This window comes from Stegodyphus dumicola, chromosome 10 (assembly GCF_044657685.1).
Source record: "Stegodyphus dumicola isolate Sdum_Otavi_A_Nest chromosome 10, ASM4465768v1".
NCBI classification, from domain to species: domain Eukaryota; kingdom Metazoa; phylum Arthropoda; class Arachnida; order Araneae; family Eresidae; genus Stegodyphus; species Stegodyphus dumicola.
The window spans coordinates 185,151,819-185,165,183 of record NC_140777.1 but is presented as its reverse complement, the minus strand read 5'-3'; the positions used below and the strand labels follow the sequence as shown (position 1 = coordinate 185,165,183).

The 13,365-nt window shown below is 31.0% G+C and overlaps 1 protein-coding gene across 1 annotated transcript in view; it reads left to right on the top strand.

Annotated features, from left to right (window-relative positions):
- eIF2A (eukaryotic translation initiation factor 2A) overlaps positions 1-13,365 on the top strand; it is a 101,040-nt gene that overhangs the window by 74,711 nt on the left and 12,964 nt on the right. The window contains exons 12-17 of the mRNA XM_085825993.1: positions 68-242; positions 1,167-1,330; positions 6,230-6,322; positions 6,551-6,630; positions 7,935-8,045; positions 8,558-8,623. Of these exons, the coding sequence (XP_085682119.1) occupies positions 68-242; positions 1,167-1,330; positions 6,230-6,322; positions 6,551-6,630; positions 7,935-8,045; positions 8,558-8,623 (689 nt within the window). The remainder of the gene's footprint in view (positions 1-67; positions 243-1,166; positions 1,331-6,229; positions 6,323-6,550; positions 6,631-7,934; positions 8,046-8,557; positions 8,624-13,365) is intronic.

Genomic DNA, 13,365 nt, shown 5'->3' with positions numbered 1-13,365 from the left:
TTTAATAGTAGATTGGACACCAAAGGCATTATGTGGAGTGCATAATTTGAATCTTTAATTAGCATAAGATTATCATTATCTGGATTTGGTAACCTTCAAGGACAAATTGAAGTATGGGATTTAAAACTTAGAAAGCAAATCAGCAAATTTCAGGCTGCAGATTCTACACTTTTGGAATGGAGTTACGATGGAGAATTCATATTAACTGCAACCACATCTCCAAGACTTCGAATTGGAAATGGGTATATTTTAATTGTTTTTAGATTTTAATGTACAGAAATAAAATCCTTAATAAAATTTCTAAAATCACAATTCTTTAGTTACCAAATCATTAAAAACACTTCTTAAATAACATAAATTACAACTTGCATATGCTAAACTGTTTTGCATTCATTTCTTCTTTTGAAGCATGAATAACCAGATAAGTGTGTATGGTGAAAAATCTGATATGAAATAATGAATAATTATTTTATAACTTTTATTAAACATAAATGGAGTAAAATTTGATGTTTTAAGATTATAAATTTTAATTTTATATTTTAAATATCAATATTTAAAACTATTTGAAATATTAATAAATTATGCTGTTACAAATAAACAATATGTTACAAATGAAAAAAAAAGGCTATATAACTATTTTTCTTCCTAATAAGCTATATAGCTATTTTTTAATTTTTATTTTATTAATTGATTTTGTTTTGTGTTTAGTTCCAATTAAAATTGCTTATCCTTATTAAAAAATACTAATACTTAATTTTTTTAACATGAAAATTTTAACAAGGTTTTTCTTAAAAAAGGGTATAGTTAATTAAATGCTAATTATTTAACATTTTTTGGGTCTTCCTCTTATTAATTCACTTTAATTCTATTTCATTTTAATTACTTGAAGGGTAAGTTTGCTGCTGTATTAAATGTAAATAGTTACTTAAGCATTCTAGATTAATTGCTGTATAATTTGCTTGCAGGTAGTAGTTTATTGACTTTGTTTTATATATGTATATATTATTAGGATGAATACAAGAAGTAGAGAAGTTTTGATATATGTAATTGATGAGACCAGTGCTTTGTGTTTAAATATAAAACACTTTAAAAAGTTTCATGTATTGCAATTTAATAAATTTTGAATTTTCAGGTTGAATTCATATGCAGTGTGATTACTTTTATAGATACAGAATATGGCACTACACTGGAAGTTTGCAGCAAGAAATTATTTTAGATACTTATGAAGAACTGTATGATATCAGGTGGAAACCTGTGCTTGAAGGAACATATGTAGGAAAACCCGCTATATATACACCAGTGCCTGGCATAAAGTCAAAGTTTGCTCAAGGTAATAATTTTTACTTCCATTTTTCTGTATTTAATTTTGTTCTGTGCATGCTATTTTTTTTTTTTTTTTTTAAATTATATAAAGTTTCATTCATGATACATATCGTATAAAATAACATTGAATGCAAAGTATTGGTGAAAAATCAAATAATATGTCTTTCTTAGTTATTACCATATTTGCTGGCATATAAGATGCATTTTTTTCTTTGAAAATAGGTCTAAAAAATGGGGTGCATCTTACACATCGATACTGTGTCTTATACGTCAATATTCAGTTCATTCGAAGTTATACGATTTTGTTTTTCTTGTTTCCCTGCAAAGTGTGGGAATATTACAGTTACACAGAGTTCAATGAATGCGCATGTGCTGTCATTGACAATCACAAGTGGGTTCGTGTAAACTCTGCAATTTTTATGAATAACTTTTAAGTGTTTGAAATTTCTACTGTTCAATTTTTCTCAAGTTTGTAGGCAAGTTATGGCTCAAAAACAAAGTTGACATTACTATAACATAGCATATAAGCTATGTGTGATTGCACATGCTAAAGAACAATGAAACAGGGCTGCAGAGTAGAATTTTGGGCCACCCCCAGCTGAAAAAATGATAAGAACTTGGCGGAATCAAGAAGAGGTAGCAGTGTTTCTCAACCGCCAGTCCGCAGCCTGACACCGGACTGCGGACCGATGGGTTCATATTTGCGAGTCCCCAAAATATCCAGCTATCTGTCCAAAATTCAGTGTCATCGGCCGACAACCGATATTACAACACTGCCTACATTACAATAACAATAGTTTACTAGTTTAGAAAATAATATGATTGATGATGATTTATTTATGTGAAAAAATTGTGCCAATGGGTCGAGAATGTACCGAAATATTTTACTGGTCCTTGGAGTAAATCCAGTTGAGAAACACTGGTGTAGAGGACAATTTATTATCTGAGTCCTCATATGCTGATTTAGAAAAGTTTCAAGTAAGACTTCATTTAGGTCTGGAGATGAGTGTCTGGGTTTTGACGAAGCAGATTACAAGGTGTTCCTTCCCAGACAGAAGTATTACTTTATATTTTATATTTAAAATATTGGAAATTCATTATAATGATCAGTAATAAAGTTTTATCCTTCAAAAATGTGTATAAAAAGGGGTGCGTCTTGTATACTGGCAAATATGTTACTTTATATATGGAAGATAAAGGTTTTTTTTTTTTTTTATTATTATCAGTTGATATCCCTCATCGAGATGTTAAAATATTTATACTTCTACTCAAGATTGTAATAAAATGCAATATTACAAACTTTCTTGAAACTTATCCAGAAAAACGAGGAAGCTGTGAATAATGCTATTATAAATTAGATTTTCTGAGAACATTGGGATATAGCCAATAATTGAATTACTTCATTTATCAGAGACTAATTAAAAAGTGATTATTTTAAAGATAAAAATTATCTGCTTAAAGAGGAAAGTGTGTATTTATGTTATATCTAAGGAAGTAAATGGAAAACCCTCACATTATTGTCAAGAATTGAACATAAAGAGAATTGCTTCATGATTTAATTGTTTCAAATGTTGAATTGACTTTTATTATTATTTTTACTCCAGAATTTTTTTTTTCCTGTTACAATGTCTACCATCACTTGCAGCTCACTTTTTATTCTGATATTGATTGTATGGTTTCTGTTTTTGAAATTTTAATGTAATAAATTTTAATAACTTTTAGAATGTGTCTGATGATTCTAGCATCAATGGAATATCAAACATTTCTCAAATTTAATTTTATCCTGTATCTACCACTTCAATCCCAAGAAACCTGACCCTTGCCTGAAATCAGTATTTTCCTTATATCTTTTTTCACCTCAGTGTATGCTGTTCTGCACAATTAATTTTTAATTTCCTCGAATAAAATCCCACTACTTAATTGCTGTAGAGGTCCACTGATAAGCATCCTTGAACAGCATTGCCTCCGTAACACATATCATCAACATTTCACTAACATTTTGGGGATACTATTTAAATTTCTTAATGTGAAATTTCAGCACACAAGCCAAAGAAAATGGCAAAGTCATTAAACCAAATGGGAAATGATTTAAACGAAGATTTTGGGTTGAATTCCCTACCTATTCTGGAAAGCGCAAAAATTTAAGAAATTTTCTATCTTGCACAACAATAATATGAACGAAATATAATACTGTTAAGTGAACCTAGCGCCAGAGTGTCACTATGGTAAACAAATAAAGTGAAATTTAAAGAATTCATTTATTCTATTGTGGTTTATGCGCTGTCGGCGAAGTAGGTTTAATTCAATCTAATAAGTTTAATTAAAATGCAAGGAAAAATGCATATAATTTAATATTCCATACAAGGAAGTCATGTGGTGTACACATCAGATTTTTTTTTGGTACAAATATTGTGAGACAAAGAAATATTCTCAGCATTTTTATTAGATTTAGACTGTAAGTCGTTCAAAATAGTTTTACTTTCGACTTGCTCTCTCATCGTGGGATTAATAGGGCTATTTTTTTGTATAAAGTGGTGAAGAAATGCGTTAAATTTTTTTACATGCAGTGACTGCAGTTTACATTCCTGAGATGTGGTATTTTTTAAAGCAGTACCGGTACCTACCTTCAATCTGTAGGTTATTTATTTATTTTTTTACATCTGATTTTTCGCAATTTACGAATTGTGATGACCATCGTAGATTAAACAAACATTTTTTATATGTGTATTCAAATACACACATTGGTCATCACAATTCGTAAATTGTGAAAAATCAGATGTAAAAAAATAGATAAATAACTTAAAGATTGAAGGTAGGTACTGGTACTGTTTTAAAAAATACCACATCTCAGGAATGTAAACTGCCACATCTCGGGAACATCTCAGGAACCATATCACTGAAATGTTTGATGTGGATTTGAATAATTTTTTTTGGTAAGTTTGAATACTTTGATAATTTTGATAAAGGGATTGTCTCATTTCATAATTTTTGGGAAGACTCATCCCAGTTTCGGCAGTTTCCCTCTATCCCATTTCAATTTTCAATAATGCTATAATTTCTGAAACTTCACAGTTCACTTCCCTGTTTCGTTTTATTTGAAAATCTAAAACCAAATCTTGTAGTAGGAAGTTTGATGATACTGGATTCAATAAATGCTCGTATGAATACTGTGTTACATTTAATGAATGCAAATTTCTTATGTTAACTTTAATTTCATCGTATAATTTATGTAAATCTTTAACATAAGAAGAATTTTTTAAGGGCTATAAGTTTAATCATTTTGTCATGTAAACATTTATAATATAAATCTTTGTTTTAAGAGTTCAAGGTATTAATGAAAGTTTTTCTCATTTAATTCAAAATCAGTGACAACATTATATACAGGGCCAGAAAGAAAGGATTTTAAGTATAGTTCGACCGTCTGAAGCGCAACCCTGGTTGCCATTCTGCCAAAACACATAGATTCGTCAAAAAGGGGCAGTATTACTTGCTGCAACGTGAAAGGTCTTTTCTTCTCTGGAAAGAGCTGTGCTGGAGGGAAAGAAAGTCCCCATCCTTCCACCCTATTTTGAGAATAATTCGGTTCAAATAGCGAATGCGTGTTTGCGCTCATGGTCGCGGATGAGGCGGTCGAACTATAATAGAATTTTTCTAAGAGAATTATTTGAACTGATGGTACTATCAAAACAATTTAAGAATTCCATAAATTTGCTATTCCCGGGCTGGGCAAGATTGAATAAGCCTTTCATCTCTTGATTTCCATCACTTGGGTCGATAGAAGTCTTGGTCAATAGGAGTCATCACTTGGGATAGAAGGGAATCGAAGGTAATCATCCCATAGGATGGGATTTTGCATCGCTAAGCCTAATTTTATAAAGAAAATCGGAAAAAAAGTTTTACTCCTAGCATCGTAATTTTTGGTAATATTTTAGATTATTACTTGAGCTCTTATATATGTTAAAATTAGCATTTAATATCCTTGTTTTCTTTACTTTACATGAAAATATATTTAAAAAATTGCTTATCTTTTAAAACAAATTTCGGAAGCGCTATTCAAATTATTCCAAAGTTTTTAATTGATAAAATTCATCAATAAAGTTTAAAATTAATAAAACAACACAATAAAGACTATTTACAGTAAGACATAACAAAATTTCAAGTGAAGACTGAGTGTAAATCTTGCACAGAGAAGTATCACTTTCTAACTCTTAGAAGGAGAATCACTTTCTAACTCTTTAGAAGATGAATCATTACTCTCATCTGTGTTAGTTCAAATGGTTCATTAACCATACAAGTGTATTCTTCCTCTGATAAATAGCATCTTCACGCCATAATAGACTGAAGGTGAGGCTTTCCAAAATAAAAAGGGAAGGACTCGTAATATATCTGAAAGCAATGCAAAATGTAACAGAGCTCCACATAGTAACTCTAAAAGAGCGTACATAGTAGAGGAAAAAATAAAATAAAAAAAGGAATTGGATATAAATCAGACACGCAAATGTTTATATCAGCACATGTGTATATTAGCATGTGGCAATTTAAAGAGCCTGCCTCTGTTCTTCACCCCCTCCACTCGCACAGTAAAATACCAAAGTCAGGCAAAATATATCAAACTTAAGATCAGGAACCTTAAACTGTATTTAATTTCAAAAGTAATGGACATATGGTACTATCTAGTGGTCTTCAGGAAAATACTCCAGCTTAAAATGCGTATATGCATCACTAGTCTCCTGAATTCAATCTCTAGCAATGTGTGGATGGGACTCCAGGCTGTGAGAGATGTTCTTAGGGAATGCGTATATGGGAGGCTCGTCTGGAAAGGGTTAAAAAAATGCCCTGAATCTAAATTTTATTTTATTATTTTTCTAAATTTTATTAATTTATTTTTATTAATGCCTCTTTGTAGTCTCCAAAGAAGTTTATCGGCCACCAGGTGCTCAAGGCAAACCAGCAAGTTTCAGGCTTCATGAAGAAGAACCACCTAAAATTTCCTCAAGTGGTAACCATAAATTTTTTATTTCAAGCATTACTAATTTTTTAACTGATGGATTTTTGTTTCTCTCTTTTTATGTTTTTTATGTAAATATTGTATCTTGTGTTTGTATCATATTTTATTTTTAAGTTATAAAACATAATACATATCTGTAATTTTATATACTTTAAAATTAATTTATTATGCATATTCTTTTATTACAATAATAATGTATTAAAATTAAATTAATTTTAGATGCATCAAATGTGCAACTGTCTAAAAATCAGAAGAAAAATTTAGCTAGGAAAGCAAAGAAAGAATTGGAAAAATCATTTGTAGGTATCCTTCAGTACTTTTTCAATAGCCTAAAATGTTATTTCATAAAAATTTAGTGTCAATAAATTTAGGTGTACAATGAGAAATAATAACTCTTTCCAAAACTAGAAATTCATAAACGGTACATATGTAATATGCACATTTTTTTAAAAGAAGAGAAAATGTTGAATCTTTAATCCTAGTTTACAATTTTTATCACATGAAGGTCTTAATCATATTTAATCTCGATGAAAGTCGTATGAAAATTTTTAAATGGAAGGCATTATATATAAAAAGACCAAAATTAAATATTAATTTCCTCAGTTCAATGCTTCAAACAGAACTTGTCAAGAAAAAAGTGTTTTAAAGCCCTGAACCAAGTTGATCAGTGAGTTCCGAATACAAGTTTTGTTCATCTGAGACGTTTGAGATATAGGAATTTTACTTTAGAAATAAATTTTGAATGGTTCTCAAATGCTCAGACCTTTTTCCGACCTGTATTCGTAACCCATAAGACATCAAATTAACAAAACTAATGCATAAAATTACAATATTTAAGCAGAAACTAAAAATACAAAAGATGCAAAATTATATGAAAAGATTCAAATAAAAACCGCTAAACAAGAGATCGAGGCACTAAACTGAAGAACAAGAGATTGAGAGCAAACAAGAGATTGAGACAATTGTAATATGAAAAGCCATATGTACACTGCACCAGGGGGGGGAAAAGGGGGGAGGGACAGTTCTATATCTCCCATTCTATTGAGCCGATTGAAAAATTTCAACTTGCGTTTTTCATGTCTCGAAAGTGCGACTTTGATGATGTATTGAATTTATACATAACATTGTTTTAATGTAGGTATTTTGACAGAAAATCGGGCTTTTTCTAAAATAATGCTGACTGACTTTGATTTAAATATTTGATATCACCAAACGTTTTCAGAGCTTTTTGTTATTCTGGGATAGAATAAGAAAATTATTCCTTATAATTCAGTGAAACGCTATAAGCAACTCTAGAAAGGTGCTGTTTCTGACATGCAAACTTCTATTTTCTTTATTATAAAATTTTGTTTGGATGTTAGAGATTATTCTATAGATAGGTGAGAAAGTAAACTTCTTAACCCATATTCATAGTTACAATGTTTTAGTTAATTCTTAGCTAATTATATATCGGACTGCTTTTCTGCATGTATGTTGTGATTAATTTATATCCGTTTTGAAGTAATAATATAATTCAAATTAGACCGATTGAAAAAAGTTTTACTTTAAAATACTTTTATTTTGAAATTATAAATTTAATATAAAAATTTGTTTTATTTCGCAGGAAAACAATGATGAAAAATCTAAACCTGAACAAGCTGTACAGAATGAAAAGTATTCTAGAGAACTTACAGGTGATCCAGAAAAGGACAAGAAAATTAGAGCACTGCTAAAGGTACTTGCTTTTATTTTCATCATAGAATTATTAGAAATTAATGCCATAGAAAATAAGTAATTACTGAATGTAATTTGGAAATAATATGTATGCAATAATAATATTTTTTTAAACAAATATTAATGCTTGTATGCAAAAATTATGTATGTTAATGCTTTGACAAGCTTCCTTGTGATTAGTGAAATAATGCAACATTTTTTCTAATACTGAATGCTGTGCAGTCAGGCCTCATTATATACTGACTGGTTTTTGCAAATGTGAAAACTATAGTTTCTAATAGCAAAATAAAATGTTCCAGTGTATCTGGGTTAGTCATAAACAAAGTAATTGACTTGTTTCAATGGCAATATGTAAAACATACTTTATGAAATAATTTGCATCGTAAGCATCTAATTGACTTGGAATTTTTACAGTTTTTATGTATGGTATTTGGTCACTTGCTTATGTTAATTTGATACTTATTTTCCTGCACAAAATTTAATCATTTAATTTTTTATTTTTTCTGTTTGCAGAAATTAGATCAGATTGAAAAACTGAAGCAAGATCAGCAAGCTGGAAAATCTTTAGAATTAAATCAAGTTAGTTTTTATTCTTTGTGTTCAATAATTGCATCGAAATGCTTGAAATTCTAAGTAAATAGAGGAAATGTAAAATGTCATATTCAAAGTTAAATTCATAAAATATCTATTATATATATATCTATGCATTTGGAAAAAATATCTATTATATATATATCTATGCATTTGGAAAAGGGTAAATTCAAAAGTCAGATTTCAAAGAAATGGGATATGAAATTTTAAAACTGTCAAGCTTGTAAATTGCAAGCCTGTCAAACCATTGCATAACATTTTAAACTATTAAAAGTAACCTTGTATTCAAGTTTATTTGATATTATACACTGCTAGCATATCAAATTAGCATCATCAGTCATTATATTTTATGTTAAATTCCTAAAATTAAATATGTAAGACAAATTCTTAAATAATTAATGCATCCATGAAATTTACTGTGGCCATTCATAATGTAGAAATTTCAAATATACTCAAGAGCTGTTTACATCTGAAAAAATAAGTTAAGCATGTGGTGGAAATGACTCTTTTTACTAGCTATAGCATTTGAGTACTTGAAGATAATTTACAGAGTTTTAATGTTAATTTTGAATTATATTACTGTTGTTATAACACAAAGAATATGTTTGGAAAATTCTTGTTGCTGGTGTGTTTTGGAAAACCTTGCATCCGTTACAAGTAATACAACTGAAAGAAACTTGAGAAAAAAAAGAAACTGAGAAAGAAACTTGAGTCTATTGAAAAAATTGTCAAATTCTTTCTTTCGTAATAACAACTTCTATTATTTCTTATTTGTGGAAACTATTCCAATCTAGTGTGATAGTTATCTGAATATCCATTACAGGTTATCTTATCATTGACATCTAATGACATGCACATCTTATTACTTGTCAAACAGAAACTTAATGTTATTGTACTGACTCTACAAGCAATGCTATTACAGTAATGAGAAAGTTGATATCTGTTGATATTATGAGGCTAAAGCTAAGGTTTCTCTGTTTGAGCATAAATTTGTATCCTTTTTGAAAACTCAAGGTTAGAAGAACAGAGTTTAAAATAGTGTTGCCTGCATACAAGTTAGCAGAAATTCAATGGTCTTGTGTATTAGGCAGTATGCATAGATCTAAATATGTAAGATTTGTAAAGAATAAGGAACACGTTACCAGGTCTATGAAATTTTTTGCTAGCCATTATTTTAGTTCTGTCATTGATGACTATGATAATGAAAATTATTGGGATTGAATCCATGAATCTATCTTGTAACGGATGCAAGGTTTTTATTCCATGAATAGTAAGGCAAATTCTCATAGAGCAAGGCATGTGCATTCATGCCTTGGCGACAAAGGTTATTATTCACATGCAGTTGTATTACATGAATTTTACATGGATGCCAATTCAGTTTGTAGTGGTATTATATCACTCCATTCATATGCAATGGTATTAATTACATATGAAGTGGCAGCACATTCTCTGAAAAATGTTCCAAGACCTGCAATTGCACTTTTATTGTAATAACGGTTATTGCCATTTGTTACATTGGACTATCCTGATGCAGAGATAGAACATAGATGCAAACCTTATATCAGATGCAGGGAACATAACATCCAATATGGTGCAGTCGTAGTACTTGTTTTGATTGTATAGCATGCAAAAGCAAAATTTCTGAAAGCAGATATAGTGATAGAAAATTTCCTCAATCATCTTCCAGCTTTGTTGAATTCTTCATGAATTCATTCCCCTAACCTGTACTATCATATAAGATGGCACTAATTTGAATTATTAGGGGCATAATGAGTTAATTGAACAGAAAGTTTGTTTTGGGGGGGGGCACTACTGACTGGATGGCTCACATGCTATTTTTCTTCAAGCCCAGCCAGTAGGAAGTTATATACTACCTAGCTAAGCAAAGCCCAAAGGCAGGGTCATGTAAATTTTATTTCTGTGCATCAGTAGAATTACAAAAGTAGTTGTCCAGATGCAGTTCGATACATGTTATATGGAATTAGAGCCTGTAGACACTGGAATTGTACAGATATTTATAATGATGTTTTCCAGAAGACAAAATTTGAAGCTGCGTCTTCACATATGAATTTTGAACAGAGCTCAGAACTTTGATATTAGGTGTTACAGTTATTAAAATGTATTACAGTTATTACATAATTGGATTTACAATGTTCACAGTAATTAATGTTTATGCTCGTTTCAGTCTTGAGAGGTGTTAGAAATCATCAGAATAATCATTTATGTATTTAATTATCTGTATCAATCTGTTTATCCCTACTTCCACGCAATTCCAATTTTTGTTCATTATTTGTCAATGATTTTGACTGATGTAGCTGTTTTATCATCCAAACTTAATGACTGTTCTGTATAAAAGGAGTTCCATGTGGAATTTTTTGCATCCAAAATGGCTCTTTCTCTTTTAAATATATCTTTTTACATATTTTTCGGGTTTTGCCATGCCTGAAAATGACTTTTGAGTACTTGAAATTTTTGACAGTTGATTGCCAATGAGGTGTTCTTCAATTGAACTGAGGTATTGCATGAAGTATGATTTCAGCTCATTTACAGCTGTCCTTGATGGTATATATGAGTGCAGCTCAGATATATGAGTTTCTCAGTGGCACTATCCAAATCCTCTGGAGTTACAGTGGAATCAATCTCTTCTTGAAGTTCTGTGATATTATTGAGAAGATATTTATGCAGGAGGGAGTGACCACCATATTTTGTTTTGAATCTAACTTTCATCATAATATCATAGCTCTGATATACTGAATAAGTAATTTAGTTGTGATCACTCAAGGTTCACATCCTGTTTCACTATCCAGTCCTGAACTGTCTTAGCTAGGTCTTGACAGGCTAAAGTGACATTAGGCCATCCTGTAGCTAAAATAGTCATAAAAGTAGGAGGGAAATCTTGGGAATTGAGAATAGTGGATACTGTTGAATATGTGAATTGAAGAAATTCTGACTCTCATAAATGCTTTATGAGGCATCCTCGTTATGCCTTTTGACATTTGCATCTCCTGCCAAGATAATTTTGTGTCTTTGAGAAAGATTTTGTGCACTTAACTCTGTGAGAGCTTCTGTAAAGTTTCACGTGGAGGAGATGCAGAATAAGGCATTTTTGGGGGGGGGGGAGCCTTCAATTTAATTTTAACTGAGGAATATATGTGCTCGAGTAGGAAAGGATTGTAAGGGGCAATGTACACAATTATTGCCTTGGTATTTGTAGATTGATATGAAAAAAAGAATTTGGAAAGCCAGTAAGTTTACCATTATGATAGTGCAGTTAGTTCTTGGATAAGGCCACACTTAATATTTTTATTCACCATGTACTGCAGTGTACTGTTTTTATTCACCATGGGCCGCATGCGGCCCACAACAAATATTTCTGCGGTCCGGCCAATATATCGGCAAATAATAATATATAATAATAAAATAACATATCGACGAAAAAAAATGAAATGTTTACTGCTAAGTAATTAACAATAATTTATTCAGTGTTGTTAGATTACACACAGCGAGCTGACACACACACTACTTAAATTACAAATGCGTGTGAGAAGCTCACCTTGGGTCAGCGTTGAAAGTTATCACTGCAAACAAAATTTCTTCCGAAATAGGAAAGATAATAGCAGAGAAGAGATGTCAAGTATCAGGACGTAAACATTAAATTTTTCTTGTTCTTTTCTATATAAATATATATATATGTGTTTATTATTGTATTATTCGAAATAAATCTACGTTTCTATGAATATTGATTTTTTTCCCCTTTTCTTTTTTCTTTTCTTTTCTTTTTTTTTTTTTTTTTTTTGCGGCCTGCCTAAAGTTAAACCTTGTTTGTTTGGCCCAAGTGTACCTATGAGTTTGACATCCCTGATGTACTGTATTTTTGCTCTAGAGTGTTGCAAGTAGTTTGCCTGTAGAACCTTTATTCTAAATGGCCGTATGATACTTTCTTTTTGTCTCCGAAAGCCTTGATCTTATGACTGAGTGCTTCTCTGTAGGTTGAATATTTTCCCTCGTAAGTACCATATTCAGTGTTTCAGTTGTTATCCTGGTCTCTGTTGCTGTGACCACAGCTTATGCCATGTTTTAACTGTTGGGTGCAGTCTTGATGTGTTCCTCTAGAGACACAACAGGCTGTTGGATTTTTGCAGTTACTGCTCGTGTGACCAAGAGCTTGAGAACTGAAGCACCTGGAAATCTGAAAAAGTCTAACTGGGTAAAAATAAAATCTAAGGAGAATTCTCAAGGGGAGAGCAGATGTTCCTCTATTACATGGAGTAATATCTTACTAGCCACCTGTTCAATGTTTTTAACTTTCTTTATGATGTTCTTGGGAATACTATACTTTGAGCTGTTTTAGAAGTGTCCTGAAATGCCTTGATTATATCTGTGGCTGTAAAGTTAAAGGAAGCATTGTGAATTATAACCGTTTCTTATTTGGGCTTGGGACTTTTTTTTTTTCAATGGAGAATTGAGGCGATTCTTCTTGTTCAATGACTTTTTGAAGAGTGTGTATATCCCTTTTCTTCTTACAGCAAATGAAAAGTTCTTTTGAGCACAGTGGTCTGACTGTAGATATTTTTACACTGTACAGTACATTCTGAATCCATCAGGTTGACCAGTAGAATGTGATCTTTAAGTGATGAAGATGTGCCAGAGAAAGAAGATCTGCTATGTGTAGTAGGTTACCACATTGTTCTTTAAACCACTGTAAAGGGCCATTCTCACTGGGGTTTATC